The sequence below is a fragment of the Gymnoscopelus braueri genome, assembly GCF_963280865.1.
Source record: "Gymnoscopelus braueri genome assembly, chromosome: 16".
Lineage (NCBI taxonomy): Eukaryota > Metazoa > Chordata > Actinopteri > Myctophiformes > Myctophidae > Gymnoscopelus > Gymnoscopelus braueri.
The window spans coordinates 3,825,992-3,851,447 of NC_137616.1; the positions used below are offsets into that span (position 1 = coordinate 3,825,992).

At 42.8% G+C, this 25,456-nt stretch overlaps 1 protein-coding gene across 7 annotated transcripts in view; it reads right to left on the minus strand.

Annotated features, from left to right (window-relative positions):
- Window positions 1-971: 971 nt before the first annotated feature.
- Window positions 972-25,456, minus strand: part of LOC308103368 (apolipoprotein(a)-like) — a 105,744-nt gene continuing 81,259 nt past the window's right edge. Inside the window, exons 1-25 of one of the 7 annotated variants that reach the window (XM_080453308.1) lie at window positions 24,027-24,095; window positions 18,135-18,238; window positions 16,580-16,721; window positions 16,292-16,413; window positions 15,006-15,141; window positions 14,712-14,833; window positions 14,278-14,448; window positions 12,716-12,857; window positions 12,444-12,565; window positions 11,157-11,292; window positions 10,879-11,000; window positions 10,445-10,618; window positions 8,883-9,024; window positions 8,611-8,732; window positions 7,324-7,459; window positions 7,010-7,131; window positions 6,576-6,749; window positions 5,477-5,612; window positions 5,140-5,261; window positions 4,567-4,877; window positions 3,411-3,501; window positions 2,736-2,878; window positions 2,423-2,517; window positions 2,189-2,268; window positions 972-1,648 (exon numbers count right to left, since the gene is read on the minus strand). In XM_080453308.1, the coding sequence (XP_080309434.1) occupies window positions 1,521-1,648; window positions 2,189-2,268; window positions 2,423-2,517; window positions 2,736-2,878; window positions 3,411-3,501; window positions 4,567-4,877; window positions 5,140-5,261; window positions 5,477-5,612; window positions 6,576-6,749; window positions 7,010-7,131; window positions 7,324-7,459; window positions 8,611-8,732; window positions 8,883-9,024; window positions 10,445-10,618; window positions 10,879-11,000; window positions 11,157-11,292; window positions 12,444-12,565; window positions 12,716-12,857; window positions 14,278-14,448; window positions 14,712-14,833; window positions 15,006-15,141; window positions 16,292-16,413; window positions 16,580-16,721; window positions 18,135-18,237 (3,294 nt within the window). In that variant the 5' untranslated portion in view covers window position 18,238; window positions 24,027-24,095 and the 3' untranslated portion in view covers window positions 972-1,520. Of the gene's footprint in view, window positions 1,649-2,188; window positions 2,269-2,422; window positions 2,518-2,735; window positions 2,879-3,410; window positions 3,502-4,566; window positions 4,878-5,139; window positions 5,262-5,476; window positions 5,613-6,575; window positions 6,750-7,009; window positions 7,132-7,323; window positions 7,460-8,610; window positions 8,733-8,882; window positions 9,025-10,444; window positions 10,619-10,878; window positions 11,001-11,156; window positions 11,293-12,443; window positions 12,566-12,715; window positions 12,858-14,277; window positions 14,452-14,711; window positions 14,834-15,005; window positions 15,142-16,291; window positions 16,414-16,579; window positions 16,722-18,134; window positions 18,239-24,026; window positions 24,096-25,456 lie in introns of those variants that run through there. The other 6 variants (XM_080453307.1, XM_080453306.1, XM_080453309.1 and 3 more) reach the window with 6 other exon arrangements.

Consider the following 25,456-nt stretch of genomic DNA (forward strand, 5'->3'; position numbering starts at 1 on the left):
ACAGCCCAAACTGAAATAATTTCTGCCATTTCACTGTATATTTTGTAATGGTGTCACACCTCCACAATGAATGTCATCGGTCCAGTGGCTACAGAAGATTTTTTTTAAAAACTCTGATTCCAATCTGGATAGGACAAAAGTCTGATTTGGGCTGCAAGTGTGAACATAATAACTAGAAAAAGTGCTCCTCGGAGCGCAGGTCTCCGCCAGGTCAGGTACGTTATTGTGGCCTCCTGGTGGCGCTATAATAGACCAATGTGAAAGTTGTGCCATTTATTCCTAGGCCTTTCACGGCAAGCGGACACTGCATTCATGATTTGGGGAATTTTGTTCCAAAAATGTGTTTTGCTAAATTAGACCTGCTGGTGGCGCTATAACAGGCCATTGTGAAAAGGGTGGCATTTCTTCCTCTGCCTAGTGGGAATGTGCGTGTGAAATTTCACGAAAATTGCAAGCTGCGTGCATAATTTGAGGCCTTTTGTTCAAAACGGACCAATCCTGCAAACTTTGGAAGCCAACCTTAGCCAATCAGGATGGAATATGGGAAATCGGACAAATCCGTGTTGATCACATGACTGTAGAGATGCTGTGTACCAATTTGCATGATGTTTGGATAAAATCTGTAGGAGTAATGTCAAAAAATGCATTTTGCACAAATCGGCCTCCTGGTGGTGCTATAACAGGCCCATGTGAAAATTGAAAATTTGGGGCAGAGGTTCTGAATTGGCATCCAGGGAGTGTGTGTGCACAGTTTCGCAGCGACCGGGCCAACAGTGCCGGAGATTAGCTGCTAACGGACAGATGGACACACGGACGGACGGACGGACGGACAGACAGACAGACAGGGGGTAAAACATACTCTCTCGCCATGCCTTTCGGCCTGGCGGAGACATTAATAATAAGGGTAATAATAATAATAATAATAATAATACATTAAAAAAACAGCCAAAAAAGAAAGAAGTTAGTCAGTATTGTAATGCTCAATCCATAAATGCTGCTTTATTTTCTATAATCATAGAGGAAAGATATTTCCATAGCCTATACAGTACATAGAGTATATGCCAGTGGTTCTCAAACATCTTCATCTCAAGGACCCCCACATTAATAGGTATTTGGCAGCAGATTTTTCTAAACTAGCCGAACTACAAGCTCAAAACTCATTGCATTGTGATGCGTTTTGATCTTGTAGTTCTGCTATTTTCGAATAGCTGAAGTATAAAATAGGGTCAAAGTGGTCAACCGATTTTGATACTATATTAACTAATGTAACTGGGGATCCCCTGGAACCCTCTCAAGGACCCCTGGGGGTCCCCAGATCTCATTTTGAGAACCAGTGGTAAATGCGTAGTTTGCATACAGTATGATAGCCATGGATAGCCAGAGACAGAGATAGAGACAGACAAACAGAGACAGAGAGGCAGATAGTATGATAGCGATAGGTTTGCATAATAAGAAATGTCATTGAATGTGGATTAGATCATGTTTCTTGTAATGCGTGTGGAGTTGGCGTGGGCAGGCGTTTAGATGATCTCAGTGGTGCACTTGCAGGTGGCGGGGCACCAGCCTGCGATGGTGGGGTTACTGCACCCCCATTTCTCCTTCAGAGAAGGACAGTTGCTGTACTTTTCTTTATAGGGACATGGGTTGGCTGAGAAAGAGACAGACAGAAAGAGACAGAGAGACGGAGAGAGAATGACAGAATGTAACAGTGAAATATTTATTACACATCTCAATTTCTGCTGAATATGTTTAAACCCCTCCTTAAGGTTATGAGGGTATGTTCTCTCAGTCCCTATATTACCTTAGTTTAGGGTTGTGATTAGGGTAAGGGTTGGGGTTGGGGTAAGTAATGGGGTTAGGGTTAAGGTTAAGATTGGGGAACAGGGCTGAAGGAAAACATGTATGCTCTTTCGTTATACGTACGTGTATGTTCTTATCGGTATCTCTTTTTGTGTGATTATCGACTTTTGTAATGTAATGTAATGTATTATTTAGATTTTGTTGTTTTTAGTATTTCTTTGTAATAAACTGTGATATGTTGAATGTTTTTGTTAATGTATTTTAATGTCTTGGACCCCAGGAAGACTAGCTGACGTTAAGGCGTCAGCTAATGGGGATCCGTTTAAATAAACAAATAAATAAACAATTGTTTAACCACTAAACCCTCTATACTATTTTGGTCACTTACTGCACAGCTTGTCATCACAGTCATTGGGACAGTCACCACAAGATGGTCCAGCCTTGTAGGGGTTTAACTGGTAGTTACCACTGCAATGTCGGACACAACATCAAATATTAAAACATTATATCTGCTGAGACAGTAAACCTTTTCCTCCACAAACCACTAGAGGGGGCCTTGCGACCACCTCCGGTGGTACGCGTACCATATAGGTTGAGTTGGCGTTGGAACAATAGTACTTACGGTGAACAGTATTGACAAACATAGAAGTATTTGTACTTGGCGTTGGGGCAGTGGGCCATGGCACATCCGATCTGGTTGGAGCGGTACCACACAACCTGTGCAACACACACAACACATCATCATCATCATCATCAACTCAATGTTTAAAGTAATACAAAAAGAATAGGCATTAGGCATACTAGGCAACTGCCTTGGGGCCCTGAAGGCCAACATTTTTACCGCTATTGCTATAGTAATAAATACCTCAAAATCTTTGCCTAGGGCCGGCCCCCCGACACCCTATAGGATCACCTCTGACTGGGTGTAAGTGTACCTGTGTGAAGTGTCCCACCACTCCTTCATTGACAGAGCCCTCCCCGTACTTCCAGTCCTTCACCTCATCGTACCAGGCCTGGATAGCATCGGTCCATGTGTTCTTTGCACTGGACATGTACAGGTTCTCACCACAACCACTGGCTACACAGAGACAGAGACAGAGACAGAGAGAGACATACAGACAGACAGACAGAATATTAACATTTTAGATTTCTTTTTTTGTCCTCCTTTTTTTGTCTCACCCCCCTTCCCCAAAAGGACCACAATGGAAACAATCCTTCAGGCTTTCTTGTGTATTTATCCTTTTGAATTCATTTTCTACTAAGCACTCAATCAATCAATCAATCAAAAATCAAATCATGTGGATGTCGGGATTCACATGGGAACAGCCTCCCAGCCGGGCATCCCTTATTTCCAAGAATACATGCAATTTTTTTTATATTATATTAATAACCTGTATAATAGTATATGTATATGAGCAGTTTGCATGAACAAAGTGTGTCCCTTTCAATAAGGGACACGTCTTTTAGTTTACAAATAAGGGACGATTCTGTATTTCGAGGGACAGTTGGCAACCCTAATTACCACACATACTTGCGTGATGGATTTTTTAATTAATGTTATATTATATAACATAATATTATCATTATTAATAATGTTAAAGGGGTCTTACTGCTAATTTTCCTTTCTGTGCCAGGGCTGTGTTCCTGGACACACTTGTCGGCCCATCTCTGAGCGTTGGCACCAGCTTCCTCGTTCCACATCTGTGAGAATGAGAGGACACGTTACGCACGCATGCACTCACCCACCTCATCGTCAATCACTCTCACAGCTGAACGGAACCACACAGACACAGGCACAGGCGCGCACACACACACACACACACACACACACACACTCTACAGGTGTGGGTCTGTTCCGTGCGTTCCCTTTCGATTTGACAACGATATGCAGCTGTATGTGTTTTTGCATAATATGAGCGAGGTCATTAAAGATGTCAAATCCTATATTAAAATTGCCTAGTGTGTGGCGGGCGGACAGACAGGGGGACGGACGGTGGAAGTCACAAACGTACATCTGCACCAAACTTGGCACCAACACTGGTCAGGGGTCTGCCATCAGAATAGCCACACCAGAGACCACGTGGCGGGGCCCCTGGGTGCCACAGGCGCACCATTGCTCCGCCCCCTCTGTGTTCCTATTGGCTGACCTTTAAACAGCCATAACTCCAGTTCCCAGCATGCTAAAGGACCCAAACTTGGTAGGTACTCTTAGACGGCCAATAGGGACAGGCTGTAATTGCTTAAGCTCTGACCCCCCCCCCCCCACCCCCTGTATTCCTATAGACCCAACTACAGCTCCCAGTATGCTAAAGGATTCAAAATTGGTAGGCGGTCTTACGGGATAGGCTGTAATTGCTGAAAACCCGCCCCCTCTGTTTTCCTATTAGCTGGGGTTTAGACAGCCATAACTCCAGTTCCCAGCATGCTACAGGCTCCAAACTTGATGGGTGGTCCCACAGATTTCGAATTCTATCAAAAATTACCACTTCCGGTTTTTCATTCCTACTTCTGGTTTGTCGGATTGCCTTGAAACTTCACCCACACACTCTCTGAGGGGTGTAGAGTTCAATGGTGTAAATGGAAGTACAGGTATGGCAGTGGACCTGGGTGCTGCAAGTGCATCACTGCTCAGCCGCAGTGTTATAGCAGTGGCTAACACTTCAAATGGCCATACTTCGGTGACCATTTCTCTTATCAGCGCAACATAGGACGAGGTTTGAAGGCTGCTGAAAATCTAGTCAAATCAAACCTCCAATAGTGTCTTACCATCTTCAGCATGTTGCTGGCGGTAGGCTGCACACCTCTTCTCAGCTCGTTGTGTTTGTTCACAATCTCCTCCTTTTCAGCTTCGGTCAGCAGTGCCGAGGGCGCAGTTGGGGGGGGTGCTGGGGGTGTGGTTGGGGGTGTGGTGGGGGGTATGGTTGGGGGTGCGGTTGGGTCTATGGTTGGGGGTGCGGTTGGCGGTGCGGTTGGGGGTGCGGTTGGGGGTATGGTTGGGGGTGCAGTTGGGGGTGCGGTTGGGGGTATGGTTGGGGTTGGGGGGGCTGTGGAGGGTGGAGGGGAAGTCTCCCCCACTTCTGAGTAGAAAAAGAAAACACATAGTGTTACTTCCACGCCTGTGATGCGTAACAAAAATAACAAATCTACAAGCTCTCTTTGTATTGTGAGCTTCTAGATCTGCAAAAAAATCTGCTGGAGGCTCAGTTTTGGATCCCCCCAATAAAAAAATGTCCTCTGCTCGCCTGGTCAGCACTAACTCTACATTAACACAAACACACCAGAAAACCCCCAAAAGATTGAGTGAACAACATTGTTGTGAACTTAAGTGGTCAAAGCTACCTGGATCAACATCACATGTGGGGACCTGGCAGTACTCCCAGCGTTTCCGTTGGTCAGTGGTGTAGCACCATGGCTTCGGCTCACCGTCTGGATTACGACAGTAGTTGTTGTCGTCCAGGCCTCTGACAAAGATATGTAGGTAGGTACAGTAGGTAGTTAGTAGACAGACAGGCAGGCAGACAGACAGACAGACAGACAGACAGACAGACAGACAGACAGACAGACAGACAGACAGACAGACAGACAGACAGACAGACAGACAGACAGACAGACAGACAGACGGCTAGATAGACGGATAGATACTGTAGAAAGATAGATGTTTGGCTGGGCTTCCTACTTGTTTGGGTTGTTTTCGGGTGTGCGGTTGTGTTTGTGAGGTTTCTGGGCCGACCAGCTCTGGCAGGTTTTCCCAGAGATCGTACTGGCAACCTCCCCCCGATAGTTTCTGCCGTCACCAGTGTAGCATGTCAGCTCTGTGACAGTGGTAGGTGGACAGGACAGGGGGAAGCAGATGAATGGAGAGAGTAAACACAAGCACCAGTGTTTTGGTATAGAGAAGCCCTCTGAGAGGTCCCAAGTTTGCACTCTGTCAAAGTGTCCCTGAACAAGAAACTCCTAACTGCAGAGTTCACAGGTAATCTCACAGATCACTAGATCACTGATGCGGGAACGGTGGCTTTGTATTCTATGCATAAATCTGTTGATTTCATTTGCATGCTGTTTAATTTGCATGCTATTCGTTGAAATGAATAGGTGGGGGGCTGTATGTACTCTACATATATTATAACTCTATGGGCCAAGCACGTAGAAACCCTGTTGTATTTGTTAGTTTTATTTTTCTTCCGCAACTTTTTCCAATTCTGGCCTAACCGTGCAGTCACTTTTTTACGAAACTTGGTATGGTTGCTGCATGGGTCATGAAAAAAGATATGAAACCATTGTCCAAGGGGTTATATTAATTAATTGAAAATGCCACACGTATAACTCATGCCCTGTTTAACCTACAGCCATGACACTTCAATACACATGTCTCCTCATGAGGAAAGAATCTGACGTTGACCCTTAGATTTAGAATTTTATCTAAAACAGTTAAATTCGAACTCCTCCTTGGATTTTTGAGCAATCTTCGAAACTTTGTACACATGAACTTTGGACCAATATCTAAAATCCCAGTTGGACAGAAGTTTTTACATGACAAGAATGACACCTCCATGAGCCAATGAACATTGTAGTTTTATGAAAATTCATCCATTTGCACTCTGCCCAGTTGTTTCCTAGGCTCATTAGTTAATTGCATGGCCATCTCCCTCCAAAAATGTGCATATAGCGTATTGCACTTCACATTTCACATATTGCATAATTGCATATTGCATTGTTTGGCCCTCGTACTGCAGGCAAAAGTTTGCTCCTGATATTTGTACTATGGTTTTTCTTACCCTCAGCTGATGCGTTCCCAGCTGCTGGTATTGCTTCGGTTCCAGGGGGTGCGGTTGGCGGTGCGGTTGGGGGTGCGGTTGGGGGTATGGTTGGGGGTGCGGTTGGGGGTGCGGTTGGGGGTATGGTTGGGGTTGGGGGGGCTGTGGAGGGTGGAGGGGAAGTCTCCCCCACTTCTGAGTAGAAAAAGAAAACACTTAGTGTTACTTCCACGCCTGTGATGCGTAACAAAAATAACAAATCTACAAGCTCTCTTTGTATTGTGAGCTTGTAGATCTGCAAAAAATCTGCTGGAGGCTCAGTTTTGGATCCCCCCAATAAAAAAATATCTTCTGCTCGCCTGGTCAGCACTAACTCTACATGAACACAAACACACCAGAAAACCCCAAAAAGATTGAGGGAAAGCATTGTTGTGAACTTAAGTGGTCAAAGCTACCTGGATCAACATCACATGTGGGGACCTGGCAGTACTCCCAGCGTTTCCGTTGGTCAGTGGTGTAGCACCATGGCTTCGGCTCACCGTCTGGATTACGACAGTAGTTGTTGTCGTCCAGGCCTCTGACAAAGATATGTAGGTAGGTACAGTAGGTAGTTAGTAGACAGACAGGCAGACAGACAGACAGACAGACAGACAGGCAGGCAGGCAGGCAGGCAGACAGACAGACAGACAGACAGACAGACAGACAGACAGATGGCTAGATAGATGGATAGATACTGTAGAAAGATAGATGTTAGGCTGGGTCTTCCTACTTGTTTGGGTTGTTTTCGGGTGTGCGGTTGTGTTTGTGAGGTTTCTGGGCCGACCAGCTCTGGCAGGTTTTCCCAGAGATCGTACTGGCAACCTCCCCCCGATAGTTTCTGCCGTCACCAGTGTAGCATGTCAGCTCTGTGACAGTGGTAGGTGGACAGGACAGGGGGAAGCAGATGAATGGAGAGAGTAAACACAAGCACCAGTGTTTTGGTATAGAGAAGCCCTCTGAGAGGTCCCAAGTTTGCACTCTGTCAAAGTGTCCCTGAGCAAGAAACGCCTAACTGCACTCTGGGCACTGTATTAGCCCAATAGCGTTCACTAAAATCCTCAGTGTTAATGTATGCATTATTAACTCGAGATGTAACCACATGGACCATTTGCCGTATGAACGAATAATTATCCAAGGATAATCGGTGACGTCGTTGATACAGTAAAATCCTCATTAAAGGAGAGATCCGGACATTTTAAGTGTTATCTTTGATGTGTCGCTAATCACTCACCATCATTGAAATGGACGTTGAGTTATTCCAGAGAGTCCCCTGTCGTGCAGTCTGGCGACCCCCTCCGTGGCATAATGGGAGCCCGTGTAAGAGTGAAAATCGTCTATTATAACCGATGCAAAGTTAGTTTTTTCTCTACTACTGCTCATTGTGGAGTCTCATGATACTCAAACATGCACTGAAAGTCGCGCACGAGCTATCGTTCGTGCAGAACTAGACGACGCTGGTTGCTTGTTTCTTCCACAGACGCCAGGTTCTGTGAGAGAACTCAACGTCCATTTCAATGATGGTGAGTGATTAGCGACACTTAAAATGTCCGGATCTCTCCTTTAAGTCCCCGACAAAATATCCAGGTTTATTCCACTTTGAATGTACTTTTCCTGGTTTAATATTTAGTTAAAAAAAACTTGTGAAACTGCGTGTTGTCTTTTACTTCCTCTTATAAACATTTATAATAATAATAATAATAATAATAATAATACGTTTAATTTATAACGCACTTTAAACTTTTGCAAAACTCAAAGTGCTACAGGGTTTAAAAACAAATCGGTCACATTCTGTTTCTATGGTGATTAAAAGTAGTTTTGCATTTGCCATCTTTATTACGCTTGTACAGAAAATAGGGCACATCGACATCTAGCTGAACTCATTGTCAGTTTCTCTGCTAACAGTACAGTGAGTCATACAGAGACGAGGGTTTGTTATTCGTCCTCAGCAGAAATGACTTAAAAGTAATAAAAGTAAAGTCACACAATCATGGTCGTGAACTTAAGTGGTCAAAGCTACCTGGATCAACATGACATGCGGGGACCTGGCAGTACTCCCAGCGTTTCCGTTGGTCAGTGGTGTAGCACCATGGCTTCGGCTCACCGTCTGGATTACGGCAGTAGTTGTTGTCGTCCAGGCCTCTGACAAAGATATGTAGGTAGGCACAGTAGGTAGTTTGTCTCAACAGACAGACAGACAGACAGACAGACAGACAGCAAGATAGACGGCTAGATAGATGGCTAGATAGATGGATAGATACTGTAGATAGATGTTTGGCTGGGTCTTCTTACTTGTCTGGGTTGTTTTTGGGTGTGCGGTTGTGTTTGTGAGGTTTCTGGGATGACCAGCTCTGGCAGGTTTTCCCAGAGATCGTACTGTTAACCTCCCCCCGATAGTCTCTGCCGTTGCCAGAGTAGCAGGTCAGCCCTGGGACTATGGTAGGTGGACAGGACAGGGAGAAGCAGATGGATGGAGAGAGTAAACACAATTAAGGACCAGTGTTTTGGTAGAGAAGCCCTCTAGGAAAATCCCCGGTTTGCACTCTATCAAAGTGTCCCTGAGCAAGAGAAAGACACCCCTAGCTGCACTCTGTATTAGCCTAATAGCGTACACTGCTCCTAGTAGTTAGGATGGGTAAATGCAGAGGACAAATGTCCTGTATGTGCAAATATACAGTAGGCCTACCAAAAATACCCCAAAGGAGTAGTATGACAATTAGTAGGGCGGAGACAACTTCCCAAGCTCTATGTTCAACCATCGCACTCAGACCAGAGCCACAACTTTGCTGGCAAGAAAGCTGCCATGAAATCTATAATATTAACTTTAATATGAGTTAAATGTTAAGGTTCAAGGAGCTTTATTGTCATTCCATTACAGAACTAAATGTGTTACCCAGGTCCTGGTCATGGCAGAATAAATACAATACATCTAAACACAACAAAAACTAAAAGCTGTGCAATAACAACAGAATAAAAAAGCAGCAACATTAAAAACAGCATTAAAAAAAACTATTCACGAGTCACAGTTCAGTTCTTAGTGCAGAGTTCACAGGTAATCTCACAGATCACTAGATCACTGATGCGGGAACGGTGGCTTTGTATTCTATGCATAAATCTGTTGATTTCATTTGCATGCTGTTTAATTTGCATGCTATTCGTTGAAATGAATAGGTGGGGGGCTGTATGTACTCTACATATATTATAACTCTATGGGCCAAGCACGTAGAAACCCTGTTGTATTTGTTAGTTTTATTTTTCTTCCGCAACTTTTTCCAATTCTGGCCTAACCGTGCAGTCACTTTTTTACGAAACTTGGTATGGTTGCTGCATGGGTCATGAAAAAAGATATGAAACCATTGTCCAAGGGGTTATATTAATTAATTGAAAATGCCACACGTATAACTCATGCCCTGTTTAACCTACAGCCATGACACTTCAATACACATGTCTCCTCATGAGGAAAGAATCTGACGTTGACCCTTAGATTTAGAATTTTATCTAAAACAGTTAAATTCGAACTCCTCCTTGGATTTTTGAGCAATCTTCGAAACTTTGTACACATGAACTTTGGACCAATATCTAAAATCCCAGTTGGACAGAAGTTTTTACATGACAAGAATGACACCTCCATGAGCCAATGAACATTGTAGTTTTATGAAAATTCATCCATTTGCACTCTGCCCAGTTGTTTCCTAGGCTCATTAGTTAATTGCATGGCCATCTCCCTCCAAAAATGTGCATATAGCGTATTGCACTTCACATTTCACATATTGCATAATTGCATATTGCATTGTTTGGCCCTCGTACTGCAGGCAAAAGTTTGCTCCTGATATTTGTACTATGGTTTTTCTTACCCTCAGCTGATGCGTTCCCAGCTGCTGGTATTGCTTCGGTTCCAGGGGGTGCGGTTGGCGGTGCGGTTGGGGGTGCGGTTGGGGGTATGGTTGGGGGTGCGGTTGGGGGTGCGGTTGGGGGTATGGTTGGGGTTGGGGGGGCTGTGGAGGGTGGAGGGGAAGTCTCCCCCACTTCTGAGTAGAAAAAGAAAACACTTAGTGTTACTTCCACGCCTGTGATGCGTAACAAAAATAACAAATCTACAAGCTCTCTTTGTATTGTGAGCTTGTAGATCTGCAAAAAATCTGCTGGAGGCTCAGTTTTGGATCCCCCCAATAAAAAAATATCTTCTGCTCGCCTGGTCAGCACTAACTCTACATGAACACAAACACACCAGAAAACCCCAAAAAGATTGAGGGAAAGCATTGTTGTGAACTTAAGTGGTCAAAGCTACCTGGATCAACATCACATGTGGGGACCTGGCAGTACTCCCAGCGTTTCCGTTGGTCAGTGGTGTAGCACCATGGCTTCGGCTCACCGTCTGGATTACGACAGTAGTTGTTGTCGTCCAGGCCTCTGACAAAGATATGTAGGTAGGTACAGTAGGTAGTTAGTAGACAGACAGACAGACAGACAGACAGACAGACAGACAGACAGACAGACAGACAGACAGATGGCTAGATAGATGGATAGATACTGTAGAAAGATAGATGTTAGGCTGGGTCTTCCTACTTGTTTGGGTTGTTTTCGGGTGTGCGGTTGTGTTTGTGAGGTTTCTGGGCCGACCAGCTCTGGCAGGTTTTCCCAGAGATCGTACTGGCAACCTCCCCCCGATAGTTTCTGCCGTCACCAGTGTAGCATGTCAGCTCTGTGACAGTGGTAGGTGGACAGGACAGGGGGAAGCAGATGAATGGAGAGAGTAAACACAAGCACCAGTGTTTTGGTATAGAGAAGCCCTCTGAGAGGTCCCAAGTTTGCACTCTGTCAAAGTGTCCCTGAGCAAGAAACGCCTAACTGCACTCTGGGCACTGTATTAGCCCAATAGCGTTCACTAAAATCCTCAGTGTTAATGTATGCATTATTAACTCGAGATGTAACCACATGGACCATTTGCCGTATGAACGAATAATTATCCAAGGATAATCGGTGACGTCGTTGATACAGTAAAATCCTCATTAAAGGAGAGATCCGGACATTTTAAGTGTTATCTTTGATGTGTCGCTAATCACTCACCATCATTGAAATGGACGTTGAGTTATTCCAGAGAGTCCCCTGTCGTGCAGTCTGGCGACCCCCTCCGTGGCATAATGGGAGCCCGTGTAAGAGTGAAAATCGTCTATTATAACCGATGCAAAGTTAGTTTTTTCTCTACTACTGCTCATTGTGGAGTCTCATGATACTCAAACATGCACTGAAAGTCGCGCACGAGCTATCGTTCGTGCAGAACTAGACGACGCTGGTTGCTTGTTTCTTCCACAGACGCCAGGTTCTGTGAGAGAACTCAACGTCCATTTCAATGATGGTGAGTGATTAGCGACACTTAAAATGTCCGGATCTCTCCTTTAAGTCCCCGACAAAATATCCAGGTTTATTCCACTTTGAATGTACTTTTCCTGGTTTAATATTTAGTTAAAAAAAACTTGTGAAACTGCGTGTTGTCTTTTACTTCCTCTTATAAACATTTATAATAATAATAATAATAATAATAATAATACGTTTAATTTATAACGCACTTTAAACTTTTGCAAAACTCAAAGTGCTACAGGGTTTAAAAACAAATCGGTCACATTCTGTTTCTATGGTGATTAAAAGTAGTTTTGCATTTGCCATCTTTATTACGCTTGTACAGAAAATAGGGCACATCGACATCTAGCTGAACTCATTGTCAGTTTCTCTGCTAACAGTACAGTGAGTCATACAGAGACGAGGGTTTGTTATTCGTCCTCAGCAGAAATGACTTAAAAGTAATAAAAGTAAAGTCACACAATCATGGTCGTGAACTTAAGTGGTCAAAGCTACCTGGATCAACATGACATGCGGGGACCTGGCAGTACTCCCAGCGTTTCCGTTGGTCAGTGGTGTAGCACCATGGCTTCGGCTCACCGTCTGGATTACGGCAGTAGTTGTTGTCGTCCAGGCCTCTGACAAAGATATGTAGGTAGGCACAGTAGGTAGTTTGTCTCAACAGACAGACAGACAGACAGACAGACAGACAGCAAGATAGACGGCTAGATAGATGGCTAGATAGATGGATAGATACTGTAGATAGATGTTTGGCTGGGTCTTCTTACTTGTCTGGGTTGTTTTTGGGTGTGCGGTTGTGTTTGTGAGGTTTCTGGGACGACCAGCTCTGGCAGGTTTTCCCAGAGATCGTACTGTTAACCTCCCCCCGATAGTCTCTGCCGTTGCCAGAGTAGCAGGTCAGCCCTGGGACTATGGTAGGTGGACAGGACAGGGAGAAGCAGATGGATGGAGAGAGTAAACACAATTAAGGACCAGTGTTTTGGTAGAGAAGCCCTCTAGGAAAATCCCCGGTTTGCACTCTATCAAAGTGTCCCTGAGCAAGAGAAAGACACCCCTAGCTGCACTCTGTATTAGCCTAATAGCGTACACTGCTCCTAGTAGTTAGGATGGGTAAATGCAGAGGACAAATGTCCTGTATGTGCAAATATACAGTAGGCCTACCAAAAATACCCCAAAGGAGTAGGATGACAATTAGTAGGGCGGAGACAACTTCCCAAGCTCTATGTTCAACCATCGCACTCAGACCAGAGCCACAACTTTGCTGGCAAGAAAGCTGCCATGAAATCTATAATATTAACTTTAATATGAGTTAAATGTTAAGGTTCAAGGAGCTTTATTGTCATTCCATTACAGAACTAAATGTGTTACCCAGGTCCTGGTCATGGCAGAATAAATACAATACATCTAAACACAACAAAAACTAAAAGCTGTGCAATAACAACAGAATAAAAAAGCAGCAACATTAAAAACAGCATTAAAAAAAACTATTCACGAGTCACAGTTCAGTTCTTAGTGCAGAGTTCACAGGTAATCTCACAGATCACTAGATCACTGATGCGGGAACGGTGGCTTTGTATTCTATGCATAAATCTGTTGATTTCATTTGCATGCTGTTTAATTTGCATGCTATTCGTTGAAATGAATAGGTGGGGGGCTGTATGTACTCTACATATATTATAACTCTATGGGCCAAGCACGTAGAAACCCTGTTGTATTTGTTAGTTTTATTTTTCTTCCGCAACTTTTTCCAATTCTGGCCTAACCGTGCAGTCACTTTTTTACGAAACTTGGTATGGTTGCTGCATGGGTCATGAAAAAAGATATGAAACCATTGTCCAAGGGGTTATATTAATTAATTGAAAATGCCACACGTATAACTCATGCCCTGTTTAACCTACAGCCATGACACTTCAATACACATGTCTCCTCATGAGGAAAGAATCTGACGTTGACCCTTAGATTTAGAATTTTATCTAAAACAGTTAAATTCGAACTCCTCCTTGGATTTTTGAGCAATCTTCGAAACTTTGTACACATGAACTTTGGACCAATATCTAAAATCCCAGTTGGACAGAAGTTTTTACATGACAAGAATGACACCTCCATGAGCCAATGAACATTGTAGTTTTATGAAAATTCATCCATTTGCACTCTGCCCAGTTGTTTCCTAGGCTCATTAGTTAATTGCATGGCCATCTCCCTCCAAAAATGTGCATATAGCGTATTGCACTTCACATTTCACATATTGCATAATTGCATATTGCATTGTTTGGCCCTCGTACTGCAGGCAAAAGTTTGCTCCTGATATTTGTACTATGGTTTTTCTTACCCTCAGCTGATGCGTTCCCAGCTGCTGGTATTGCTTCGGTTCCAGGGGGTGCGGTTGGCGGTGCGGTTGGGGGTGCGGTTGGGGGTATGGTTGGGGGTGCGGTTGGGGGTGCGGTTGGGGGTATGGTTGGGGTTGGGGGGGCTGTGGAGGGTGGAGGGGAAGTCTCCCCCACTTCTGAGTAGAAAAAGAAAACACTTAGTGTTACTTCCACGCCTGTGATGCGTAACAAAAATAACAAATCTACAAGCTCTCTTTGTATTGTGAGCTTGTAGATCTGCAAAAAATCTGCTGGAGGCTCAGTTTTGGATCCCCCCAATAAAAAAATATCTTCTGCTCGCCTGGTCAGCACTAACTCTACATGAACACAAACACACCAGAAAACCCCAAAAAGATTGAGGGAAAGCATTGTTGTGAACTTAAGTGGTCAAAGCTACCTGGATCAACATCACATGTGGGGACCTGGCAGTACTCCCAGCGTTTCCGTTGGTCAGTGGTGTAGCACCATGGCTTCGGCTCACCGTCTGGATTACGACAGTAGTTGTTGTCGTCCAGGCCTCTGACAAAGATATGTAGGTAGGTACAGTAGGTAGTTAGTAGACAGACAGGCAGACAGACAGACAGACAGACAGACAGGCAGGCAGGCAGGCAGGCAGGCAGACAGACAGACAGATGGCTAGATAGATGGATAGATACTGTAGAAAGATAGATGTTAGGCTGGGTCTTCCTACTTGTTTGGGTTGTTTTCGGGTGTGCGGTTGTGTTTGTGAGGTTTCTGGGCCGACCAGCTCTGGCAGGTTTTCCCAGAGATCGTACTGGCAACCTCCCCCCGATAGTTTCTGCCGTCACCAGTGTAGCATGTCAGCTCTGTGACAGTGGTAGGTGGACAGGACAGGGGGAAGCAGATGAATGGAGAGAGTAAACACAAGCACCAGTGTTTTGGTATAGAGAAGCCCTCTGAGAGGTCCCAAGTTTGCACTCTGTCAAAGTGTCCCTGAGCAAGAAACGCCTAACTGCACTCTGGGCACTGTATTAGCCCAATAGCGTTCACTAAAATCCTCAGTGTTAATGTATGCATTATTAACTCGAGATGTAACCACATGGACCATTTGCCGTATGAACGAATAATTATCCAAGGATAATCGGTGACGTCGTTGATACAGTAAAATCCTCATTAAAGGAGAGATCCGGACATTTTAAGTGTTATCTTTGATGTGTCGCTAATCACTCACCATCATTGAAATGGACGTTGAGTTATTCCAGAGAGTCCCCTGTCGTGCAGTCTGGCGACCCCCTCCGTGGCATAATGGGAGCCCGTGTAAGAGTGAAAATCGTCTATTATAACCGATGCAAAGTTAGTTTTTTCTCTACTACTGCTCATTGTGGAGTCTCATGATACTCAAACATGCACTGAAAGTCGCGCACGAGCTATCGTTCGTGCAGAACTAGACGACGCTGGTTGCTTGTTTCTTCCACAGACGCCAGGTTCTGTGAGAGAACTCAACGTCCATTTCAATGATGGTGAGTGATTAGCGACACTTAAAATGTCCGGATCTCTCCTTTAAGTCCCCGACAAAATATCCAGGTTTATTCCACTTTGAATGTACTTTTCCTGGTTTAATATTTAGTTAAAAAAAACTTGTGAAACTGCGTGTTGTCTTTTACTTCCTCTTATAAACATTTATAATAATAATAATAATAATAATAATACGTTTAATTTATAACGCACTTTAAACTTTTGCAAAACTCAAAGTGCTACAGGGTTTAAAAACAAATCGGTCACATTCTGTTTCTATGGTGATTAAAAGTAGTTTTGCATTTGCCATCTTTATTACGCTTGTACAGAAAATAGGGCACATCGACATCTAGCTGAACTCATTGTATCAGTTTCTCTGCTAACAGTACAGTGAGTCATACAGAGACGAGGGTTTGTTATTCGTCCTCAGCAGAAATGACTTAAAAGTAATAAAAGTAAAGTCACACAATCATGGTCGTGAACTTAAGTGGTCAAAGCTACCTGGATCAACATGACATGCGGGGACCTGGCAGTACTCCCAGCGTTTCCGTTGGTCAGTGGTGTAGCACCATGGCTTCGGCTCACCGTCTGGATTACGGCAGTAGTTGTTGTCGTCCAGGCCTCTGACAAAGATATGTAGGTAGGCACAGTAGGTAGTTTGTCTCAACAGACAGACAGACAGACAGACAGACAGACAGACAGACAGACAGACAGCAAGATAGACGGCTAGATAGATGGCTAGATAGATGGATAGATACTGTAGATAGATGTTTGGCTGGGTCTTCTTACTTGTCTGGGTTGTTTTTGGGTGTGCGGTTGTGTTTGTGAGGTTTCTGGGACGACCAGCTCTGGCAGGTTTTCCCAGAGATCGTACTGTTAACCTCCCCCCGATAGTCTCTGCCGTTGCCAGAGTAGCAGGTCAGCCCTGGGACTATGGTAGGTGGACAGGACAGGGAGAAGCAGATGGATGGAGAGAGTAAACACAATTAAGGACCAGTGTTTTGGTAGAGAAGCCCTCTAGGAAAATCCCCGGTTTGCACTCTATCAAAGTGTCCCTGAGCAAGAGAAAGACACCCCTAGCTGCACTCTGTATTAGCCTAATAGCGTACACTGCTCCTAGTAGTTAGGATGGGTAAATGCAGAGGACAAATGTCCTGTATGTGCAAATATACAGTAGGCCTACCAAAAATACCCCAAAGGAGTAGGATGACAATTAGTAGGGCGGAGACAACTTCCCAAGCTCTATGTTCAACCATCGCACTCAGACCAGAGCCACAACTTTGCTGGCAAGAAAGCTGCCATGAAATCTATAATATTAACTTTAATATGAGTTAAATGTTAAGGTTCAAGGAGCTTTATTGTCATTCCATTACAGAACTAAATGTGTTACCCAGGTCCTGGTCATGGCAGAATAAATACAATACATCTAAACACAACAAAAACTAAAAGCTGTGCAATAACAGAATAAAAAAGCAGCAACATTAAAAACAGCATTAAAAAAAACTATTCACGAGTCACAGTTCAGTTCTTAGTGCAGAGTTCACAGGTAATCTCACAGATCACTAGATCACTGATGCGGGAACGGTGGCTTTGTATTCTATGCATAAATCTGTTGATTTCATTTGCATGCTGTTTAATTTGCATGCTATTCGTTGAAATGAATAGGTGGGGGGCTGTATGTACTCTACATATATTATAACTCTATGGGCCAAGCACGTAGAAACCCTGTTGTATTTGTTAGTTTTATTTTTCTTCCGCAACTTTTTCCAATTCTGGCCTAACCGTGCAGTCACTTTTTTACGAAACTTGGTATGGTTGCTGCATGGGTCATGAAAAAAGATATGAAACCATTGTCCAAGGGGTTATATTAATTAATTGAAAATGCCACACGTATAACTCATGCCCTGTTTAACCTACAGCCATGACACTTCAATACACATATGTGTCTCCTCATGAGGAAAGAATCTGACGTTGACCCTTAGATTTAGAATTTTATCTAAAACAGTTAAATTCGAACTCCTCCTTGGATTTTTGAGCAATCTTCGAAACTTTGTACACATGAACTTTGGACCAATATCTAAAATCCCAGTTGGACAGAAGTTTTTACATGACAAGAATGACACCTCCATGAGCCAATGAACATTGTAGTTTTATGAAAATTCATCCATTTGCACTCTGCCCAGTTGTTTCCTAGGCTCATTAGTTAATTGCATGGCCATCTCCCTCCAAAAATGTGCATATAGCGTATTGCACTTCACATTTCACATATTGCATATTGCATTGTTTGGCCCTCGTACTGCAGGCAAAAGTTTGCTCCTGATATTTGTACTATGGTTTTTCTTACCCTCAGCTGATGCGTTCCCAGCTGCTGGTATTGCTTTGGTTCCAGCCAGGAGAGCAAAGAGCGCCGTGAGAGCAATGTACGCCTTCATGCTCTGTGAAAACATCCTGTTCAAAGTCAAGGACAGACAGACAGACAGACAGACAGACAGACAGACAGACAGACAGACAGACAGAGTGTGTGTGCGTGTGCGTGTGTGTGCGCAGTGCGTGCGCACGTGCGCACGTGTATTTGTGTGCGTGCGTGAGTGGGTGCGTGTGTGTGTGTGTTTGTGTGTGTGTGTTACTATCCATGCAGGGAACAAAAATCCCCACAGTGAGAGCTGCTGAAATAAATAAATGTTGTGAAGACTTTGTTCTGGTCCTCTGCGCCCAAAAGTACAAAACCTTTTAATCCCTATACAAATAGATTTTTTGAGTGTTAATGATATAATTTGATTAATCAAACTTATATTTCTCATTGACATTATGTTAACTGAGATTATTCTATGATCACAGATTGGATATCAAAGTGATCATAATGCTGTTCTTGTTGTTGCTTTGAACCCCCCAAAATCCAAATCTCATCCACTTGGATAGTTAGTTAAAGTCAAATGTTTTGAGCTCTTGGGACCTGAGGATCCATAGTCATTTTCAAGAAAGATTTTTAGTGCCAAGATTTTTAGTGCAAAGATTATTATATGAGCAGACGTGCTAGAACGCGCCCCCCCTCGATTCATGACCCAATACCCAAATGGCTACTTTGCATAACAGCTTTACAAGTGAGTGCGCAAATGCATCCTCACTCACATACACGGAAACCAACACAGCATTTCGGCTTCATTATTGAAGCCGATTCTATCTGCAGCAACAATGCCTCAGCCACCATCGAACTCGTTCAAAGCAAACTCTTAGTTTCAGCTCTATAATTCAAGGCATTCCTTGAGAAGATTTACAAAGACTAAACTTAAGCTAAAAACTAGTAATTTCCTACACAAACATGTTTCCTACTATGTATAACGCCCAAGAAGGTGGTGAGAGTCAGAGCCCGTACACAACCCTGGATGAATGGAGACATCCTAAATGCCATCAAACTCAGAAACAAAATTTACTCTGAGTTCAGGAAATGCAAAGATGTGCAACTACTTGAAAGATGCAGAAACCAACGAAATGTAGTAAACAAATTGGTAAAAACTGCCAAAAAGAATTTCTTAAATGAAAGCATTGAGGCAAACAAAAGCCACCCACAAAAGCTGTGGGAAGCGCTACAGAAATTGGGCTGCAACAACAAAATTCAAACCAAAGCTACAAACATCTGCATTATTTCAAGTGGCGTGCTCATTACCGACAAGCAAGCGGTAGCGAACTGTTTTAACAGCTTTTTTACCACCATTGCAACCCAGTTGGTAAGCAAACTTCCTCAGCATTCAGGTTTGTACGGCTCTGACCACATCCATGCTCACTATGTTAAACTAGGGGCTAATCTGAATCAAATAAGAAGTCCCGCACACTGTATCTTGCTGTGGCAACTCACTTTTTTTAATGACAAACTTCGGTCCGTCTGGACCTTCCTCAATAGTGTCTTACAATACTATTCACTATGTGCTCTTATATACAAACACTCCATCTGGTACACAGGTGTGTGACAATCTCACTCCCAATGGGAGTGTCACTCAATGATTGTCTCTAGTGTGTGAGCTTGTCGATTTGTCCAGACTCAACATATATACATCCATTATTTACAAATATTCACAATTGTTTATACAGAAACAAACTTAAGAAATGAAAACATCGGCCTTGCGGCTTTCATAAGTCACTCTTAACTTTGCATTAGAGCTTGGTTTTGCCCAGACAATTAATATATAGTATTACAGAGTTTTCAAATGCATAGTACCACAATGAATTATAACATCACATGGCTGTTCAATGGGCAGCACGGTAGCTCCAAGCTATGCCAATTTATATGTTGGTCTATTTGAAGAAAAGTTTGTGTATAATCCCACAGAGAACCCTTTCATTAACAAGGTTATTAAATGGTATCGTTACATTGATGACATCTACTGTCTGTTTGAAGGTACTGTAACTGAAGTGAGTGAGTTTGTTACTCTGCTCAATGAGAAAGACCCAAATCTAAAGTTTACATCTGAATATGCTAGAGACAGAGTACATTTCCTAGACATGTGGGTTGAGTTGAAGACTGGTTCACTATGTACCACTTTGTATAGAAAAGATACAGATCGAAACTCCTTACTAATGGCCAATAGTTATCATCCCATACCCCTCAAACGAGGCTTACCACGAAGCCAATTTTTCAGACTTAGACGGATCTGTCACACCACAGAAGATTTTATGGCTAAATCACTTGACATGAAACAGAGGTTTATAGAACGAGGTTATCCTATTGAATGTGTTGAAGAAGCGTACCAAATGTCTCTGGATAAAACAAGAAATGAACTGTTAAAAAAGACTATTACATAGAAAAAGAAACATTCAATCATGTTCAGTACAACCTACACCCCTAACAGCTATATATTGGGGCCCATAATTAAAAAACATTGGCACATACTATCCTCAGACCCTACCATATCAACAGATTTAAAAGATCCACCTCTAATAGTGTATAGAAGAGGACACAATCTGAGAGATAGCCTAGTTCATGCACAAAGAAAAGGGAAACACAATCATTGCTAGCACCTCTTCCGAATGGTTGCTATAAATGTAGAGGTTGTGCCCAGTGCAACAATATGGTCAAGGTAACTACTTTACTCACCCCCATACTGGGAAGAAATGTTCTATCAATGATGTCATTACTTGTACCACTACACATGTTATTTATTTGATTAAATGTCCATGCGGACTGGTGTATGTGGGAAAAACATCACGCCAGCTCAAACAAAGAATGAGTGAGCATAAAAGCACAATAAGGAGAAATGACAGGAACTACCCAGTAGCAGTACATTTTAATGACTTCAAACATGACATCTCATCGTTCAAATTCCAAGGGATTGAAAAAATTAGCCTACCTGAGAGAGGGGGAAACATAGATGAAATACTAAACAAAAGAGAAGTTTATTGGATTTATACCCTACAAACATTATTCCCAAAAGGGTTGAACGATGAAATTCCATGGCATGTGATGTTATAATTCATTGTGGTACTATGCATTTGAAAACTCTGTAATACTATATATTAATTGTCTGGGCAAAACCAAGCTCTAATGCAAAGTTAAGAGTGACTTATGAAAGCCGCAAGGCCGATGTTTTCATTTCTTAAGTTTGTTTCTGTATAAACAATTGTGAATATTTGTAAATAATGGATGTATATATGTTGAGTCTGGACAAATCGACAAGCTCACACACTAGAGACAATCATTGAGTGACACTCCCATTGGGAGTGAGATTGTCACACACCTGTGTACCAGATGGAGTGTTTGTATATAAGAGCACATAGTGAATAGTATTGTAAGACACTATTGAGGAAGGTCCAGACTGACCGAAACGTTTGTCATTAAAAAAAGTGAGTTGCCACAGCAAGATACAGTGTGCGGGACTTCTTATTTGATTCAGATGATCTACTATCCAACGCACCTGAAATAAGCAACAGTGGATGTGCGATTATTCTCTCTACATTGAAAACTAGGGGCTAAAAAATACTCCTTTTCATTCAAACCAGTAAATGCTGATGATGTGCAGAAAAAACTACTCGCCCTCCAGCCAAACAAGGCCACCGGCCTTGACAATATCCCCACCAGATTCCTCAGAGACGCAGCTACTGCTATTGCCCCCATAGTAGCCCAAATCACAAACCTATCCATCAGCCAGTGTCACGTCCCACAGGATTTCAAGTTGGCAAGAGTAATCCCTCTGCATAAAAAAGGATGCAAATTAGAACCTGGCAACTATAGGCCTGTTTCCATCCTTTGTTCCATCTCAAAGGTTGTAGAGCGATTAATTCAAGAACAAATCAACAGCTACCTCAGCGAGCATAAACTGTTGTTTGAATTCCAATCGGGCTTCAGAACCTCCCATTCCACTGACACATGCCTACTGTATCTGACCGACTACATCAAACGTGAGGTAGACGCGGGCAAATACTGCGGAATGTCATGTTGGACCTCCAAAAAGCGTTCGACACTGTAAACCACTCAATTTTACTTGATAAGCTGAGGGCGATTGGTTTTGACTGCACATCACTAAACTGGATGAGATCTTACCTGGAGGGAAGAGAACAAGTGGTTGACATCAACGGAACCATGTCCTCATCCCTCCCGGTGAGCTGTGGGGTTCCTCAGGGCAGCATTCTAGGGCCGTTACTGTTTCTTCTATACATTAACGACATGAGTGCTGCCTGTAACTGCAAATTGTTCCTGTTCGCTGATGACTCGGCACTCCTGATCTCGGGAGAGGACAAGTTGCAAGTTGAGGAGGCGCTCAGCTCCGAACTCTCAAAAATCTGTACTTGGCTTACCGATAACAAACTGTCACTACACCTTGGGAAAACTGAATCCATTCTCTTTGGGACCAAACATTCCCTCAGACAGATGGATGTAAATGATTTCAAGGTCAAAGTCGATGACACAATTATCTCTAGCAAAGAAGAGATTACCTATTTGGGTTGTGTTCTTGACAAATACCTGACAGGTGAAAGCATGGCTACAAAGGTGGTCAAAAGAGTAAACCAGAGAACCAAATTTATGGACAGAGTTTCCTCTTTTGTCAACCCTCAGGCCCTCAGGACCCTCTCTGGGGCCCTGATTCAACCACTTTTTGACTATGCTTGCACCTCCTGGTAGTCCAACACCTCAGTGTCACTGAAGACTAAGCTTCAAACCTCCCAAAACAAACTGATTTGGCTACTCCTCGGATTGGGGCCCATGACCCACCTTTCTCCCACCCATTTTGCCAGCCTAGGGTTAAACAACAAAAAATGGGACTGGCCTTCAAAATTGTAAATGCAAATTTGCCCGATATGCCCCCTATTCCCGCATATCTGAGTAAATACCTCCAAAAGGTTAGCGACACCCACAGTCACAATACCAGAGGGAGCGTTAACAACAATTTGGTACCACCCACCCATAAATCAAACATGGGCAAATTCTCCTTCTACAGCACTGCCACCCAGGATTGGAATAGTCTAACTCCATCCCTCAAAAAATGCAGTTCGCTGGGCTCATTTAAAAGAGCCTTAAAAAATCACCTTTCAGGAGGCCAAAGGAGGAGGTAGTACCATTTTCCCGTTAGACAGCAGACCCTCCCCCCCCCCCCTGTTCTTGTACATATTTTTTTTCCCCCTCTTTTTTATTTTTTTGTTGCACATAGTGTTATTATATATTTTGTAATGATATTTGAACTGTGGTGCCACTATATATGCCTATGAATTTAATACCAAGGCCCTCATTGGAAACAAGTCCGCAAGGACTTTTATGAACGGACCTGTTAGACAAAGTATTTTAAATGTAACTGTGCTGTTTTACATTTTTTGCCTAATAAAATATTCAATCAATCAATCAATCATAAAAATTAAGGTAAAATAAAAATGTGTGCGGTACACGTGATGTCATTAAAATAGCGTTCCACCGGGAAAAAAATCTCCATTACACCCCTGGATGCTGTTGACAATAATAATAATAACAACAGCAACAGCAAAGTGTTTTCACGACGACAGTCATTATCACAGCTAACCACAACAATGAGACTAAAACAGGAAGAAAATATGAAAGGAATAATAAGGGCAACAGAGGAAGCAACACATTATTTAAAGATAAAATCTATAATGATCACGTGATAAAAGAAATGCTCAGAATATAATTTCAAATGTACTCTGTTAAGATATCTATAACAGCAAAGTCACATTTAAGCAGATAGAAACAAATGATCCGCTGAAATTAGAAGAAACTTGTGAGATTTCATAAACTTACCTCCAGTAGTTTGAAGTGTGCACTTTCAGATGAAATGACTCTTTCAGATGAAACAACTACTGGTGTTGCTGCTGGTGGTGGTAATTATATATCCTTACATTATTAGCCTTAGGGGTGTGTGTCTGTGTGTCACAGTGTTTTCGTAGACAAACACCCCGATGTGTACTTTGGCGTCACATCATATTGTGCCACGTACAGTAGTACAACATGCCAACATGTTTGTTTTTGCAACATGATCAAAGAGGACTGAGGTCAATGGCAGTTTGTTTTATTCTTCAAAACCGTCTAAACAGGTGAGTCAGGTGACAATTTACTGTAGCTACTCCGTTGAAAACAATTGGATATGGGAGTCACGCGCACACACACACACACACACGCACGCACGCACGCACACGCACACACACAAACAGGAATGTGCATGATGTTCTGTTCTGTACAGATGTACAGATTATGGTCTGTTTTGAATTTGTATGTACAATAAATGTGAAATACATTTTCAGTGTCTGTTATTAGTATATTCATTGGAAAGGGTCATGTTAACCACTGGTTGAAGACAATGATGATGTATGTGTTCTGTGTTCATTGGGGGGGGGGGGTGTGTAACGAACACAGCAGGACAAAATTAACTTACCCTCAGCTATTTAACAGCATGAGGACCCAAGGGTGTGTAATGTCACATCATAATGACAAAGAAACGTTGTTATTATTGCATAATATGACACAATGCCCTGAGCCAGGGTGGTGTTAGTTTTCCTCATTCAACACACAGGGCTGTCATCATCATGACATTTTACTTGACAATTGTCTTACAAACAACTGCGATGAACGATTGAATTGTGTTTTTGCCGTTGAACATTGGAACATATAAATACAAATGTGTTTGCCTTTTAGGTTTTTTAAACATGAATTGCACAGGGCAGATAAGGCAAATAGCTTAAAATATACAAAGATCTGACTGACAATGACGAGTACCAATAATCAAAATAAATAATGTAATATGGCCAAAATAGGCCATATTATGCTTGCAGCTCTGGTATTGCCACTATTTATTTATTTTATGTTTGAAAATGTATAAACATTTCTCAACATGGACTATGATTATTCTGATATTTCTGATGATTATCTCAAATAATTGTGATCAGGTGATTATGTAATAATTGTGACAGGTCTATCAACAGGTTTAAATGGAGATAGATGAGAACAAGGCTGTGTGATGAAATTAGTGCAAACTCACTGAGTGTGAAGGAAAGTCTTCCTGCTGAAATTGTTATTTGTCTATTAAGTATTTTGTGTCATTTCAATAGAACAAAGTATTGTACGACCACCTCGCAAATATAGTTATGGATACAGCTAAGAAATACTCTTAAAATGCCATGGAGGCCATGAAGGCCATGGCCCCTCGGCTTGGCGTGCCTTGATGCCCTGCACTC